This window comes from Emydura macquarii, unplaced genomic scaffold (genome assembly GCF_026122565.2).
Source record: "Emydura macquarii macquarii isolate MOO-44397 ecotype Brisbane River unplaced genomic scaffold, CSIRO-AGI_Emac_v2 contig_2636, whole genome shotgun sequence".
Classification (NCBI taxonomy): Eukaryota; Metazoa; Chordata; order Testudines; family Chelidae; genus Emydura; species Emydura macquarii.
In genome coordinates, this window is record NW_027132773.1 from 1692061 (window position 1) to 1709757 (window position 17697).

Consider the following 17697-nt stretch of genomic DNA (forward strand, 5'->3'; position numbering starts at 1 on the left):
AGTCTCCTATGCTTGAGTGGAACCTCGCTGACTTTGGTGAGGCTTCACATGGGCCCCAGGCTCTGCCTCATGGAGCAGTGTTTTTCTCCAGCAATGGAAGTCATCATCCATTTAAGAATGATTTCATACAGTATGCAAGTAATGTGCGCTACATTTTTAATCACCTCTCTAAATAAAAACCTCTGGTGACTGGAAGATAGTGTCACCAGCAGTAAAGAAGATGATCTGCAGAAGACAACCGAGACAATTCAGAGTGGAAACGGCAACAAACACCAGTACTATCGGAAGTTGGATGAAAGTATGGAAGAAACTGTTGATTGATTCTCCAATACATTAATTCAATTTTGAGGATTAAAACATATCTATACACCAGAGGATGGAGGAAAAGACTCCTATAATGTACATTTTTATGCATAAATAAAACAATTGCTACTAAACTGGTGCTCTGAGTGAGCAGGGAAAAGTTGCAACTTTTTGTGTTAATTAAATGAGTTTAGCAGAGTCACATGCTCAGCTATGCATCCTTTAAGGCAGCAATAGAATTACCTTGGCTACCCATCCCTAAACATGATAATCTTAGTGTAAAAAACCAAAACAAAAGACAACAGAGCTGGGACCAACATTCAGCAGTTCACAACTACTCTAGCCTAAGGACTGGGTTAATGAGGCTCACACATCATGCCAGACTATAAAGTTAAACATAAATAAATACTAAACCTGGCCAGCCTAAAGAAAACTTTGCTTTGGTAAAAGGTTTCTAAGAGCTTTTTAACCTTTTAATTACTCTTTTGAAAGAACTTTTGTTGTTTCAAAAAGTAATTCCTATTGTAAATCAGAAACCAAGAGTCACCTTATGAACAGAAAATTACTACACTGTATGAAACAAGAAACTGAATCCCTACACACCTTTATCTGACAAGCACAACCCAGTTTGAACAAACAAAAGAATCATGGTTTTCTTTTCCTCAAAGAGTTCATTTTTGCCAAATATCTTCTTTCAGCTGATAGTAGCTTTTCTGTACAAGCCCTTATCACTCCATCTTCTGCCTGCTACACAGCTGTTTAAAGTTTCTACTGGCCACTGTCATTCTTTTTTTTATTGTAATTCGGTCACCAGATACCAGTCTTTTACACAGACAACATAACCCTATGGTTTTCTTCTTCAGCTTCTTCTTCTTCCCCACCTCAGGGAAAGACATTTGCAACAAAGAATGAGAGAGACTGTCATTTTATTTAGAAACTGTGCTGAAAATTCTCTCTCAAAGCAACAAAGAATCCCTTGTTTGCTTGGCTTATCATGTTTTGGTCCAGAGTACTTATAGCAAGATAACTATTTTTTTATGTTGGCCGGGGGGGGAGGGAGGGAATCAAATGTAGTCATTAGAGCAGAGTTTTTTTTCCATTACTTTTACTAAGATCAAAGGAAATAAGAATAACCTCAAAAGCATACGCCTGAGATATTTTACTCTGTCTCTGGTCAGTTAAAAAGGTCATTGAATGAAGTAAGGATTATTAGATAACCAATTCTTAAGATTGTTTTACACTAGAGTCTCTAATAAACTTTTTGAAAATACAGAAGCCAAACGTTGTACGAGAGAGACATAAGAATGCATGGGCAATAATATTGTTCAACATTATGTATATGTAATTGAACGTCACAGAGATGTCATTTTATGTTTGAAATCATTACAAAAAATTTCAGTAAATTCTGTTCTCTTAAATTTTTGTCTGAAGTTAGCATATGCAAAAGATATTGAGTTAATGACCCTGGAGGCATCTCTTTATATACAGAACAGGGCTATAACAAAGTCTAAGACAGTTCAAGCTTTTCCACAATACCCATCAATATGCCTCAACTCTGACCTGAGATGGTAGAGCTCTTAGTCTCTATGTCCTCTGAGTTCTCATCCTGTCTGCAGATTCCCAATTAGATTGTTAATTAGTGCAAACTGTGGTAATGATTGTTGTGATAATAAATATTTGAATTTTTCTAGTGCCTTCCATGTGAGGACCTAAGAAAAATTTACAAAGATTATACGCACCCTCGTGAAGAGAATGGGTGTTGCACCAATCTTGTAGATGGGAAAAACTAAAGCCCAAAGAAGTTGCAAACTGAATTTTCACATTTTCCCAGATGTAAGGTACCTAAGATTTTGAGTGCCCTGCTTCAGTTACCTTGATGTCTTAAGTTCGGTACCCAAAATTAGTCAATACTTTTGAAATTTTAGACTCCAGTTTCTTGACTAGGTCACAGTGTATGTTTGTAGCTAATCTGAAAATAGAATTTCTATCTACTGACCCTCCCACTCCTGTTACTCACAGGACTATCCTTTCTTACGTGTGTACTGGGAACTACAGTAAGACTAGTAACGTCACTTCATACAAGCCATTAAACAGCCAGCCACTGGTAACTTTCGGTCTTTTGACCTGGGCAGGAGTTTGATAAAATAGAGGCTCACAGACAAGGCTAACATCATACAGCCAAGTCACATAAATTACACCTGTTTGACATGTGTAATTCAGGCATATTACACAAAAGGGAATTAAACTCCAGTTGTGCCTTGCTACATGAATTAATAGTGTTTTCGGTGTTGTAAAACAAAAATTAATGCCAAACAATGTCATTTAGAGATTTAAAAATATATATATTTTTAAAGGTGTTCTTCAGAAAACCTTAAGGACGAGAAAGATCAGCAGTGTTCAAGAAAGAAATTTCTCTTCCAAATTATACTTGACTGAACAGTAAGTATCACAGTGCAGTGAATCTTTGCTTAGATCTTGAACCAGCTTAAAGTACTGTAAAGCAGCTGTCCATCATAGGAAGTCACTTCTGATGTTTAATTGAAGACTATGGAATTGAGCTGAAAATCAATTCAAAGGGAATTGGGAAGAAAAAGTTGAGCAGGTATATATATTATTTGATAACAACATTCTCTTATAAATGAGTTACGTTAAACCATAATATAGTCTAGTGTATCAAGTATACTTACAGAGATTGAAGACTGCGTAAGTTCTGGAGTGCTTCAGCGGGAACCTGCCTTAACTGATTGTTCTGCAGCATTCTGCATTTAGAGTAACATAAAATCCAGAAATAATGTAAGAGAAGGAAATGATTTTATATTACAGACTTTGTACAAATTTTGCTCTCTTATACCCAGGAAACTCCAGGAATGGGATTGTACGGGTGTTATGGAGAGCAGATTTTGACTTTATCAAATGAAGACGCAATTTACACAGGTATCTAAAAATTACTAAATCACCTGTAAAACCCACATTTTGCATTCTTTCATTAGTGAATTTGTCTTCTTAAGGTGAGCATGACATAACTATTAATAGTAGCATGCCAGCTAAGGGTTGGATTTTCAAAAGCATCTGAGCCAGTTCACAGCATAAATCCCACTGGCTTTCAATGGGACTTGTGCTTCTAGCTTTTTTCAGGTGCTTATGAACCTGCCTCCCCACAAAAACTCAAGTTCCTTCCCATTTCTTACTCAGGCAAAACTTTAAAGGCAAAGGACCAACTCCCAAAATTCTTACTCAAGAAAATAGCTATTACAGCTAATTGGAATTTTTTTCAGTAAAGACTTTAAACTTTGACCCAAGTAGAGTTTTGCCTGTGTAAAGATTATAGAATTTGGCCTGGTGAGATTAGTTTTTTCAAGGCTACAGAGGAAGTTGCGTCTTGTTGCACAAAAAAAGGCAATGACCTGAAAAATAATCCGTTCTATATCTGTCACACTCACAACTGCCTTCTTTTCAGGGGTTGAAATGCACTTTTCATTTCTTTTGCACTTTTCCCAGATTTTGATGCAACCTTTGGGGCTAGGGGAGGAATAGATGACTTTCAGAAAACCCAAGAAGTGCCAAAGCCCCAAGTCCATGCTTGGGCAAACTCTCACTGTGCAAAGGGGCTTTGCCCGAGTAAAAATGAAGGACTCTATTGTGCTGTTAAGGCCCAGCCATCCAGTAAGGGACCGTACTGAGAGCTACCAGCTCTCCTCTATGTCCAGCCAGAAGCTGAGCTGGTCACTGCAGAAGGGATAGTGGGGCTTTGGCCCTGCTCCCTCTCGGTCCCATTAGAGAATTAGATTAGATTATTTCTGATAGTAACACTATTCCTTGGCAGCCCCAGAGTTTCCTGAACCAAAGGCCTCTACTGTGCCAACTCCTGAGGGGAGAAGGGAGAGAGTCCTGGATACCTTTTCCCCACTTGCATGTCTTGCAGTAGCTGGGCATAATCTTGAAGTGAATAGGATCTCTGGATTTGGCTGATACTGAATAGACAGTTGGCATTTTATTCAGTAAGGGGAAAATTTTGTCATCCTTACCCAAGCAAAACTCCCCCTGAAATCAAGTCAGGTAAACAGAATGGGATTTGGCCCATAATGTTATTTTTACAACTTTTATTATGTTCAGTATAATACTTCTCAAATGTATATGTTTTTAGTCAAAAGTAAGTATAAAAAAGGCAGAGAATATCCTGTAATTTGGTTTTTGGATAGACTCTGAGCTTGTCCTGCACTCATTACATCCAGGAGGACACAAGATTTAGATATGAATTGAGAGCTGTGTTTAAATTATGCCATGTTTACAGTAATTAATCTACCCATTTTACCCCTCAAAAAAGGTAAAAGAAAAATTTTCCTCAGTTTTATCCGACCATTAAAAACGCCCCTGAAGTTTTTAGACTTGAATTCAGAGCTATTTTGGACAGTTAAATAAACTATTAACTGGAACAATTTTTGTCTTTGATATTGTACAGTGACATTTAATTGATGAGCAAGCTGTTTTTAGAACCATTTGTGTTTAGGACATTTTCTATATGATAAAGCAAAGATCTACAAATGTTAATATGTATCTTCATTCCATCTGAATCGCTCACAATGAACTGATCAAAATATGCAATTTACTTGATCAAATCTTTACATGTTAATTATTTCCCTGGAGCATTGAGGAAATCAGAAATATATCAAACAACACACAGTTTACTTACAGCACTTTAAGACTGAAAAGGCCGGCAAATGCTCCTTTGGGAATGTATGTCAAGCCATTTCCTGCAAGACGTCTGCAGGGTTTAAAAAAAAGGGGGTAAATACATTTCTCTTCATGTGGAATTAATTTGGTTGTTAAAAAGCAACATGAGTATGTTTGAATCACTGATGCCAAAGGCAGTTGTTTAGGAGCCTTGTTTTGTCATCATTAATATACTATGAACAAAAATCCTGTAACTGTGTAGTCAATTTACTGGCAGCTGGGCTGCAGAGACAAATACACTTTCACTATAAATCAAGTTTATGGTTTATAATGTACATCTAATTGTTCATACTGTTCTTTTTAAAGGGTAAACAATGTCTAATACTAAAATATAAATTGACTACCAGTGGTATTACGGAACATTCTGGCTCATATTTTTAGAGCTGTGCATGCATAATTTTTGTGTGCATGTAATGTAATTGTGTGCACAATCACAGTACATGCACACATTAATGACCACAGCTCATTTACCATGACTGCACATGCAGTAATGGAGCATGCATCCTTTCCTCAGGCACACATTTATAAAAAATTTGGCCCTGGGTGTAACTGCTAAAATTTCTTACAAGACTTTCTATTTCTATAGCACCTTAACTTTGGGGGAGTCTTATAAACTTAAATAAAGAGACATCACAAACGTGTTTGTGAGGTCTGCTATTTTTCCAAAAAGAGATGCCTTCTTCAGGAAGTGAATGTAAGAAAGATATTCCATGATGTGAAATAATGGATTTTTCTTATATGGCCCCCTGCAATATGGTATCTGAGTGCCTCTTAATATATTTATCCCCACAACATCCCTGAGAGGTTAAAAAGTACAGATGGGCAACTGAGCCTTAAGGTAGTCTAAGCACCTTGTCTGTTTTCACACTGCGTCTGTGGTGGTGCAGGTATTTGAATGAAGCTCTTCAAAGACTCAAGCTAGAGCTAACCCACTGGACCACCCTTCCTCTCCATGGAGCAGATAAAAGAGAACACTGTAACAAGACTTTGTCACAATAAATGTCACAATAAAACTCTATACCAAAGACTCCCATCCAAACGGGCTCTACTGAGGTTCGTACTTTCTGTGTGAGGTGGAATATTCCCTGTAGAAAGCTTTAACTGGAAAACCACACCTCTTTAACAGCTCCTGAATAAGGATTCCAGTTGTTCAGAGGAGGGAGGGGACTGTTTGTGAAAGATGGACCATAGCTATTTCATTGGAACGCTATGCCCCTTTACAGTTTTGTTTCAGTAGGTAGTACTTATTTTTCCAGTTTCGGATCCTCATTAGATCTTTTTGTGGTGAATTGTACATATAGTGTCTTGCACTATTTCAAAGTGTAGTAGCTTAAAAACATTTTTTGAATGGAGGAAAGTAAGGGTGAGTTTAGTTGCCTTTTGGAATATATTTGAGTTGACTCTAATTGGCCCAGGATTTTCTAGGTCAAAGTTTTGGGTTTTTTTGCAAAATTCTCTCTGGGAGAAAATTCACCAGAGTAATTTGTCATTTTTCATACAGTCAAAGATTTCATGGCCAGCGGGGTCATTATTTAGTCTAATCTGACTTTCTAGGTCAAAGAATCTCACCTAGTAATTTCTGCATCAGGACCATGACTTTTAGAAAAACATCTAGTCCTGACTTAAAAATAGCAAGTGAGGGAGAAACTACCACATCCCTAGGTACATTTTTCCAGTGGTTAATTGTCTTCACTGATAAAAATGTGTACCTGTTTCTAGTCTGAATTTGTCTAACTTCAGATTCCAACCACTAGATCACATTATACTTTTGTTCTGCTACATTAAAGAGCTCTCAACTATCAGAAACCTCTTCCTCATAAAGATACTTGTAGACCAATGTCAAGTCACCTCTTAACCATCTCTTGATAAATTAAATGGACTGAGCTTCTTTAGGTTCTCACTGTCAGGCAGATTTTCGAAACCTCAGATTGTTTTTGTAGCTCTTTTCTGAATCATTTCCAGTTTGTCAGCTTCCTTTCTGAAGTGTGGATACCTGAAGTAGACTCAGGATGGTCTCACTAATGCTGTATACGGAGATACTACTATTTCACTTTGCCACCTGTGCTCATGCAGCCATGGAATCCACATTCACCATCTTCACTACATCATCACACTGGAAGCTCATACTCAACTGGTTACCAACCGTGACCCCTAAATATTTTTCAGAGTCACTGCTTTCTAGAGGAGTATAGCCCCTCCCTCCTCTTATAAATGTGATCTACATTCTTTGTTCCTAAATGTATGTCCTTGCATTTGGCTTTGTTAATATGAGTGTAGTTTAAATGAGCATACCTTTCCAAGCAATCCAGATCAGTCTGCATAATTGTCCCCATCATTTACCAGTCCACCAATTTTTGTATCCTCTTCAAACTTTACCAGCAATTATTTTATATTTTCTTCCAGCTCATTGGTACAGATGTAGAAAAACATGGAGCCAAGAACAGATCCCTACAGATCCCACTAGAAAGATTCCCCATTGCATGATGATTCCCTCTTTAGAATCTCTTTTTGAGATCTAACTGTTAACCAGTATTTGATATGGGATGCATTGATTACGCATAGTTCTAATTTTTTAATCAAAATGCTGTGTGGGACTAAAAGAAGTCTTAAGTATATTATGTGAACATCATTACTTTTATCAAGCAAACGTAAAAAAACCCAAAACTATATCAAGGTTGTTTGACAGAACTTATTTTTCATAAACTGATGTTGATTGGAATTAAATATATTACCGACTTTTAATTTTTTTTTACTAATTGTCTCCCTTATCAGCCTTCCATGATTTTGCATGGGACTGATGTCAGGCTAACCGATCTACAGATTCCCAGATCATCCCATTTATCCTTTTTAAATATTGGCAAAACATTCACTTTTTTCCAGTCTCTGGAACTTTCTGGGTGTTCCAAGATTTGTTTAAAATCAACATTACTGGTTCAGAGAGATCCTTGGCGAATTCTTTTAACACTCTTGGGTGCAAGTTATCTGGTTTTTTGCGGCAAATGCTGCAAATGTGATTGCTCTATTCTTCCCACTTTTTTAAGTGCTTTCTTGTGTTTTTCTACCTGCTATTCCCATCCTACGCCAATCTGGGCACCACAGGGAAATTAATGCTTTTGTTGATATCACAGGTAGCTAACTTGTAGGATATTGGGTTTATTCTTCTCTCAGATGTGATTCATGTTGTCTATGTTTAAATCTGTATAGTGGTTTTTGAATAGTGCATGCATACTTTGCAATTGTCACCTTTTAAATAACATATTTACTGCATTTGCACATGTATATGTTTTCTCAGGCAGGCCAGAATGATTTTCCATGTGTAGTTAGAATTTTTTGTACACTTCAGCACTGAAGCCAGAAAGTGCATTGTTTCTGGGGTTTTGTTTTCCATTACACTAAGTCATTCAAGGGAAGCTTGACTTCAGTTGGACTCTGGATGGACTTTGATTAATGATCTGAAACTGGATGGGTAAATACCTCCCTCCCCTACAGAGCTGAGGATGGATGGATTGTCTGCCTTGATTATGTGCATTTAGTTAATGATTTCGGAAAGGGGGAATGAATGAGTTTGTTTATAGCCCTTACATAACCAAACATATGGCCTCTGTTGTTTGTATATGTTTTAAATTTAAATTTCAAAATAGTTGAATTTTATTTTAGTTCCCACAGTTCCACGATTTGTTGTTTCAGAAATATTACACTAAACAAAAATGCTAAAATATATGAGTTCTCAGTAATAAAAAGGCAATTAAAAGGAAACCATGTTATTGCATTTATTTATTTTTGGAATATATTCGTTTAGAAATCCATTTTAGAATCTTACAAATGAAGAAGCAGTACTGCAAATACTTATACCTATCTGGCACAACTTTACTCACATGAGTAGTCTCATGCATCTCAGGGGGGCTAATCACATAAGGAACCGTATGCACGTGCTTCAATTTTTGTAGAAGCCTGGCTTGAGTTTGTCCACTCAGGGTATGTCTACACTGCAATCCAAGGTAGAAATACCCACACCGGCATGGGTAAATATAGCAGTGTAGATGTGGTGGGCTTCAAGGCAGGCAGTACAAGCACCCTGGGGACCTACTTGTATGGCTGGAAACTGTGTGTTGACTGTATGCTGCTATTGTTAGCCATGTGAGTGCTGGTATGTCTACCCAACCTACAGTCCCACCGCAGATTGTAGTGTAGATGTACTCTAAAATGATTCTTTTTTTTTTTAAAGTAAAAATTCTGTAATAAACATTAAGCTGATAGAAATGTACATTCCTGCAATTCTGCACTGTTTCAATACAGTTCTGCACAACTAGAAATCTCTGCTCTGGAAAGGAGTTCATGGAATAGCTGAGATAACTGCAGGTAAAATTTAAGGTCTATTGTCACAGCTACATAGAAAGATTTATCTGGTATCTGCTTGGACCATTACTTGTATGTTTATCTTTTTGTACGCTTTACTCTTTCTGCAGAGACACAGCCATGGAAGATAGTGGTTACTGACGGCAAAGTGAGAATGTTCCGGGTTCTGAAAGGTGGGTCTTTTGCTTTTCTTTAATTGATAAAACACTTGTGGAAATGTCAATAAACAAACAGAAACTTCAGCAGTTTTCCTCCTGTCTGTCACAGCTGCTTGATGATACAACTTTATTAAGAGCAAACAAAACTCATGGTAATTATTTTGGTACAAGGTGGGGCCCTTTTATAGTTGGAGAATTTTTACTCCCAACACAAAAACTTCACTATATGTGGAGCTTCACTATGATGGGTGAAGGCCTGTCTGGCAAAAATGCCACTCACCTGCATCAATGGGTGGGGGAAATTGATTGGGCTGGTCGAAAATTGGGACAGTCTCAGGGCCAAGGGAGGGAGGCACTTGCCAAGGGACAATAAGTAGCTCCTCCTCCTGGGAGTTTCTGGCACCCATTGGCCAGCTGGCTAAGAGGGGTGCTGATTGGCCAGCATTCCCCAACTCCCAGAATTTAACCAGGAGCAGGGGCCATGTAGAGCCTCTTTCGGCTCTGTTTCAGCAACCCACGCCACCTAGGAATGCTAATGTGGCCTGACAGATGATGGGAGGCTAGCTGATCATCTGCTTAGTGGGTAAGGAAGGAATTTTTTATCCCATGGGCCAACTGGTGGAGGACTAGGGAATTTTTTACCTTCAAGCCACAGTGGGTTAGGTAGGAACATGCTTAGTACCTGATTGAGGTATCAGAATGGAGTTGTTTATCCATTGCAACTTGTGGCCAGTTTCCAGTGCAGTTAAGAGAATAAACTGAACAGTTCCCAGAGGTAAAAAGGTCTGGGATTTTGGAGATGAGCCTTGGGCTCAAGTGATAGTGAGACCACAGGGCCTTTGCAGGTCAAGGTCAGACCCTGTGGCCTTCGTGGGTCAAGGTCCCCACCCTGCTGCACCCTCTGCCCCTCTCATGGGGTAAGGGGAGGGCGCTAGGACTCAGAAGAAAGATGAGTCCTTGTGGGTAGGCTGAGAAGAACCTACCCTGCATTGTGGTAAGGAACCCGCTGCATTGGAACCAATAAAATGTCTGGTACAGAAGAGGATGAGTGATGGGCGGGTAAGCCCTCCCTTATGTTAAAGTTAAATAAAAGTTGTGGCCTGCCACTTAATTCCATGCATGTGTCTGTCCTCATTTTGCTGCTGTGTCCACATCAATATCCCCTTCTCTCTTCCTCCTGGGAACACAGATGATTTTGCAGCATTCTGAGAAACTCCTAGAAGAGTGCAGCTTGTAGTAAAAACACCTTCTCTTCCCTCTCCATTAAGAGCAGCTGCACCAAGACCACCCCAGCTCCTCATAACATCCTTCTGGGAGTAGTAGAAGCGAGATCAAAAGAGAGCAAGCCATCCCTTTACGGGGATTGTGGCAGATTTTCTTCTCTTCTCATGTTAGGCCCCATCCTGCAAAATGTTGAACCCTTCCGAGAAGTGCTGAGCATCCTCAACTGCCATTAAAGACAATGGAGCTCTCGGAAGAGCTCAGCAACCAGCAGCACCAAGGCCTTTGGAGCGGAAGTAGAAGGGAAGATGATGATCTCCTTGTAAAAAGGCATTTACCTAACACTAATATGGTAGATGATAACTGTGCATTTGTATAGGATTAGCACAGTGGAATCTTCTTGTATTGGAATGAACAATGAGGCTCTGAAGGTGCTGAAATCACTAGGAGGTGAGTTCACAAAGCATTTTGCTAGAGGTGCTCAACATGTTGCAGGATAAAGCATTGTAAAAAGTGTCGCTATTAAAGGAGTGAAAGTCCACTGAAATTCACTGAAATAATTCTGGACTTTCAACTCGCTTCAGTAGAAGTGGAATGTCATTGTAACCAAGTTCATTATAAGCCTGTTGTTGTTTGGCAGTTAAAATATAACAGCATCAGTCAGACCGGATGTATCTAGCGAAATGCCAGTGCATGTTCTTTGGTATCGACTGTGCTACAGTTATTTTCATGAAAGATTTCCAGTGGCTTGCTTTGTTTCTTTTTACTCACTCCACATTGTATTTGCATATACCATATTGCAACACCACTGCAATATGCAAGCATGTTGCAGCTTGCAATCCTTCTTTGGCTGTCCAAATATACTTGGGGATAGCTATAAACTGTGTTCCTTGAACTACTAGCACTGCCTTTAGCGCTCTCTGTCCCTGAATTTGAAATTCCATCTGCTAACTGATTTACTGACATCATTCAGGGATAAGAGAGCAGGGAGAACATGTGCCAAGGCTAGTGCTATCATGGAACGGGCCATATTTTTCTTTAAAAAAAACCCAAGACGATGAACAGGTTACCAGAGCTAATGTCTCAGCTGAATCAGGTTTAAAAGCTATCCGTTTTCTCTTGAGAAGAGTGGTTTGACTCCTTTGATGCTAAATTACATACTGTAATGAATACAATCTTCCAGGTTGATAACTGAGAGGAAATAGTAGAGAAAAATCTTGAGGCTATGGCAAAAAGATTTTTGGTTCTGTCAGCGGAAAATGTATTAAGGGCCCTGATTCAGCAGGTTTAAAGCACAAACCAAGCTTTAAGCATGGGACCAGTACCATCGATATCAGGTACTGACATGTTTAAGTATCTTGCTGAATTGGGCCTAAAACATCAACAGGTGTTCTAATTAAGGGTAACTCCTTGCTGCACAAAAATATAAAATCTACTTTTAGGAGATTTTACTTTAGTAAATAGTATATTACTTTAGTATATCAAAAATGTACTAAAGCATTGATAATCAGCATATGGGCCTGTGCCTACGGTGTTTGGGGCCAGAGGTAACGGAGAGTGTTTAGGTAAATCAGTTTTGTCATTTTAAACTTCTTTGAAAGCTTCTGATCCCATTGTCCAGCTACCAAAATTGTTTAGAATACTTAATAAAGTGCAGGGTGAAATCCTGGCCCCACTGAATTCAATGAAAAAACTCCCATTGACTTCAATAGGGCCATGATTTTATCCTCAGTATTTAAATCAATCAATTCTTTCTTCTACTGATACCAACAGTGAAACATTTATATTCTCTTGTAATAAAAAGCAGATGTTACAGTGCGTCTGGGGAAAAAAGTGGAAATATTAGGTATAACAGCAAAATAGAGATTTCTAACTTTTTTTCTAAAATGACAGATTCTAGATGTAAAAAATTGTTCATGCTTAAAGCAGAATTTGCTGATCTTGGGGTTTTTTTTTGTTTTTTTTGTTTTGCTTCTGTCTTGTTTCCTGCCAACCTTAGGGTAATTAATCACCAAAGGCATTATATTTCTCTTTTTAACTATGATGATGCAAAAACTTTTCTTGCTTCTCAAAGCTAAGTAAGCAAGATAGCTCTGTCAATATGGATAACAGGTCTGATATTGATTCAACAGACTATTAGATTGAGACAGCTGACTGTAATTTAATATCTATTTAATGATTATTCCTAGGCCAATCTCAGTAACAATATTTAACGTGTGAGATTAAAACCAGATGGCTGATACTTGTTCTAAATTTGGTTTCCTTCAAGATGTTTTTGAGGACTTATCTTTTTAGAGAAAAAGTTATGTACTGTTGATAATGATTTCTGTCCAACTGTCTTCATAATAGTACACCAATTTCAATGTACTTATGCTACTGTTGCCATTATACATTATTCCCTTACTGGTGATACTGGCAGCAGGGGTGATAACAATAGGTGATCAGAAATCTGAGCTATGCTTTGTAGGGCTAGCTCAATGAATTAGAACCAAAACGCTGGATTTGGATCAGCAAGCCGGGGGGCTCAGGGGAGGAGGCAGAGCGGGGGCAGGAAGGAGGGAGTGCCTCGTGGGAGGGGGAGAGATGGGGCAGGGCCTTTAGGAGAGGAGTGGAGGGGGCGGGGCCTGGGACAGAGCGGGGGTGGAGCAGGGACCAGGCCTCGGAGTGAAGAGGCAGAGCAGGGCAAAGGCCTGGAATAGGGCATGGGTGAGGTCTTGGGCGGGAGGAGGCAGAGCGAGGACAGGGGTTTGGGATAGAGCCAGCCTCCCCAGATTCAAGAGGCACGTGCCACTTATATTCTTTACCAATCCATTTTATCTGATCACTGTATCCCTTCCCTACAGACTACCTGCAATGGACATCTGCCCCATGCTCATATAATGAGTTGGGACCTCATATCTTAATCCGTTTCATGTTTTCCCCAACTAAGCCCCCAATTTGCTGTGGGGAAGACAAAAATCCCCCCCCACTCATCTCGTTGGCCAGTCTGGCAATGAGGAAAAAAATTCCTTCCCAGCTTCCCGAGAAAGGAGCAACTAGCAAAATGCCCACAGCACAGCATGACAAAACCTGGTATTTAGCTACACCCATGGGGGACAGGGAGGGTTTTGGTTTGCTTGGTCAAGGTAAAAGAGGGCTTTTCCCGAACCTGCATGGACCTAAATATTCCCTGCTCTCTTCCGGTCACCTGGAGATGGGATGGGTCAATGTCTCTCCCTGGGTATCGGATTAAGAATACGGTAATATTACTGGTAAAATTATTAGCATATTCATTTCCAGTGAGTCAGATTGAGTGTATGCATAAAAACTACAGAAAAAAATCCACTTCAATTTCTGCCAATTAGTCCACATTATTATTTGAGTCAATACCTCTCTATTACTTTTATTGAAGTATGATTAATTTCAAAATTACTCTTATACACTCATGGGCAAGGACTTTTACTGCCTCTTTGTATTAAAACAAGGTTGTGGAGTCATAGGCCTGTGTTATCAACAAAGTCTGTCTTATGGAATTTACGATGTGTCATTGGCTGTTTGCCTGCCTGGTGACAGATATGTCTCATCAACAAACATTACAAATTAAGTACAACAGTATATTCTAAACTGTTCACATCTCTTTCTATGTTTGGTTATTAAAAGTGAAATCAAATTCCCAGACTACAAGAAGTAGCGCATGTGGTCATATATGCAGTGTTAAAACTGTACAGGAGACAATAAGTCATTCTCAGTGAAAATTGCTGAGAAACTTATTAGCTGATAGAAATTACTTATGCTGCTGTAAAGCAGGAGTAAGTCCATTGAAATCAGTGTTGTAAAAGCTGTAAAACTGATACATATGGGAGATCAGAACTAGAACTCTATGGCTTGAGACCCGTAGACTATATTTGTTCATTTTTTCTCTCTCTTGCTGCTTGGCAGATCAATTGCAGGGTTTTTTTTACATGTATGCCTTTAGCGTTTCTAAGTCTTCAGAAATTCGTATTGTTGCATTTAGGGGCCTGTCCAAAGCCCATTGAAGTAAATGAAAAGACTCCCCCATTGACTTCAATGGGCTTTGGATCAGGCCCTTAACATTTTCATGCTTTCCAGTTACTTATATACATGGTTTATTAGTAATTCTCACAGGTGCTCACAATGGGCTAGGTACTCTAATAGCAAAGGAAGGTGGCAGCATGGTTTGGTGGCTAAGGCCCTACCTGGGTAATTAGGAGATCTGGGTTCTAGTCCTGGATCTGCCAGTGACTCTTCTTTCTTCTTCCAAGTAGGATGTTGATAAATTGGAAAGGACTCTGAGACGAGCCACGAGAATGATTAAAAGATTAGAACACGTGCTTCATAGGGATAGACTAAAGGAGCTCAATCTATTTAATTTAACAAAGAGAAGGTTAAGAGGTGATTTGATTACAGTCTATAATACCTACATGGAGAACAAATTATTTAATAATGAGATTTTCAGTCTAGCAGAGAAAGTTATAACACAATCCAATAGCTGAAAGTTGAAGCTAGACAAATTCAGATTGGAAATAAGGCGTACATTTTTAATAGTGAGAGTAATTAACTATTGGAACAATTTACTATGCTGTGGGTTCTCCATCACTGACCATTTTTTAAATCAAGATTGGATGTTTTTCTAAAAAATATGCTCTATGAATTAATTCAGGGAAGTTCTATGGCCGGTGTTATACAGGAGGTCAGACTAGATGATCACCATAGTACTTTCTGGTCATGGAATCTATGAATCTATGAAAAATTAAGCATGTCTGTCTGTGCCCCAAAGAGTTTATAATCTAGATTTTCAAAGGCATAAAGGCCAGTTAGGTGCCCAACTCCCACTCAACATTAACGGGAATTGGGTATCTAACTCCCATTTATACCTTTGAAAATCTCTCCCTAAGACAAAACAGATTGTGTGAAAAGAAAGGGGAACAATAAACAAGATAAACAAGTGGTGATTGGTCATGTCCTGATAATTTAGGGTGAAATTTTCATTTATGCTAAGGTCCCTTTGCATTCTCTGGCAGTGTGAAAGGACCTTAACGTAAATGAGAATCAGGGTCCACAAAGTTGGTATGTTCCTGATTTTGTATTGCATTTGTGTAATGCTATATTTCAATACAATAATAAAATATATTTTTAAAGGCATTTGTGCCTGAAATCTTATATTTTTTCATTGTACATTTTGACTATCATAAAGAAAAAATGTCTCAAAAGCACACAAAAGTCACACACTAAATTCTTCAATAACAGCTGTAATAATACAGTGGGCAACCTGAAAAACTTCAGAGATGATTGTAAACCTCAAGTTTTTTAAAAAAAGTAATACAGGCCTCAATAAATTGCTTTGCACCTGCATGCAGGTTAGAATTAAATTTAAGGTGGCTTTGTCATGTAATTTTGCAAAACGGATGTTATTTGAAACTGTCTTACTCTGAAATCATTTTGTAGAAAAAAATGTAATAGAACATCCCTTGGGATTTTTTCCCCTTGTTGTTTTGCTAAAAGCACCTGCCTTAAGTTGCTGAATAATAGCAATGTACTAAAAATCACTTGGAACTTTGCCTGTCTACACCCTACTTTGTTTAGGAAGAACAATTTTTTCAGTATATGAAAGGAAACCTGATATGTCTCATTCAATTATGTTCTAACTAGTTCTGGCATCACTACTGGCTTTCTTCCTTAGTCTTTATAGAGACATTAATTCAGTAAGTAAAATAATTTCAGGCAGTGTTTTGAAGTTTTGTTAGCAATGTCTGTATTCACATACCGTTGTCTGTCTCATCTCTTATGGCACCTGCCTACATGGTGGTGCACCTAAAATTTCACTTTTTGATCTATTGACAGATATTACATCCATACCTTTTTCACATCTTAAGGTCATGTATCGATATGTTAATATTAACAGACATTCTGGAACAAATTGTGCCTCATTTTACATCCTGTGCACCCGCACTGAGGTTAGTTAAGTCACACTGTGGTCTCAAGCTATGGCTACATTATGAACGTGGGGTGTGATTCCCAGTTTGCATACACATGCCTGTGGTATCTGGATAAGAGCGAGCGCAAGTATAAACATTAGCGTACCTGTAGTAGCACAAGCAGCAATGGTACAGCTTAGCTCTGCTGAGTACCATTGAGTAGCTCTGCCATGCGGTTCAGGTGGGTTTGCACTTGACATGGCTAAGCTGTGCCAGCACTGCCTCTGCTACCGTGGTTACACTACTACTTGTACTCACACTAGTTCTCATCAACTCGAGCTAGCATGAGTTGTGTACGCAAGCAGGGAATCACCCTCCCGCCTCCCCTCCCCCAGATCATAGTGTAAACATAACCACAGTTCTATTAGTGTAAATCCAGAGTTATTCTGAATTTACACTGGTGTATCTGGCATCAGAATGTGGCTCATATCTGGGTTGCATATAGTCTAAATCAGCAGAGAATATTCCACTGATAATAAGGCAGCTGATGCAACCAATGGGGCAAACTTACTTCAGGAACAGCTCCGCCTCATACATTTAAGCGAAAAATTAGGCCCCGGGTTTGTTCAAAGAAATGAACCTCCTCAACACTCAGCTTTGTGGAAAGTGTTGCACAGATCAGTTTTCAGAGAAAAATTATGCTTGCAAACATTTAAGGGAACATTTGCCCTCCAAAATACAGAGTCAGGATACAGCCCTGAGGCATAAAGTGAATAACTAATTAGAGAATGTACATTCATCCTCAGATCTTTGTTTTGGTTCCGATACAGTTGGTTTAAGTTTCTTATTGAAAACAATCTCAACATATTTTTGGTGGTGAGGTGTGAGGCAGGATTGCGCATGTAGGCACCCTGTACTTCAGGGGCCTTGGTACTTGATTGGGAGTTTTACAAGTTGGAAAGATCCTGGAAGACTACAACTCCCATGATGCCTTGGGGAAAAAGGAGAGAGAC

At 38.9% G+C, this 17697-nt stretch overlaps 1 protein-coding gene across 1 annotated transcript in view; it reads right to left on the reverse strand.

The window, feature by feature from the left end:
• LGR5 (leucine rich repeat containing G protein-coupled receptor 5) overlaps positions 1-17697 on the reverse strand; it is a 109048-nt gene that overhangs the window by 43992 nt on the left and 47359 nt on the right. The window contains exons 3-4 of the mRNA XM_067564025.1: positions 4994-5065; positions 2991-3062 (exon numbers count right to left, since the gene is read on the reverse strand). Of these exons, the coding sequence (XP_067420126.1) occupies positions 2991-3062; positions 4994-5065 (144 nt within the window). The remainder of the gene's footprint in view (positions 1-2990; positions 3063-4993; positions 5066-17697) is intronic.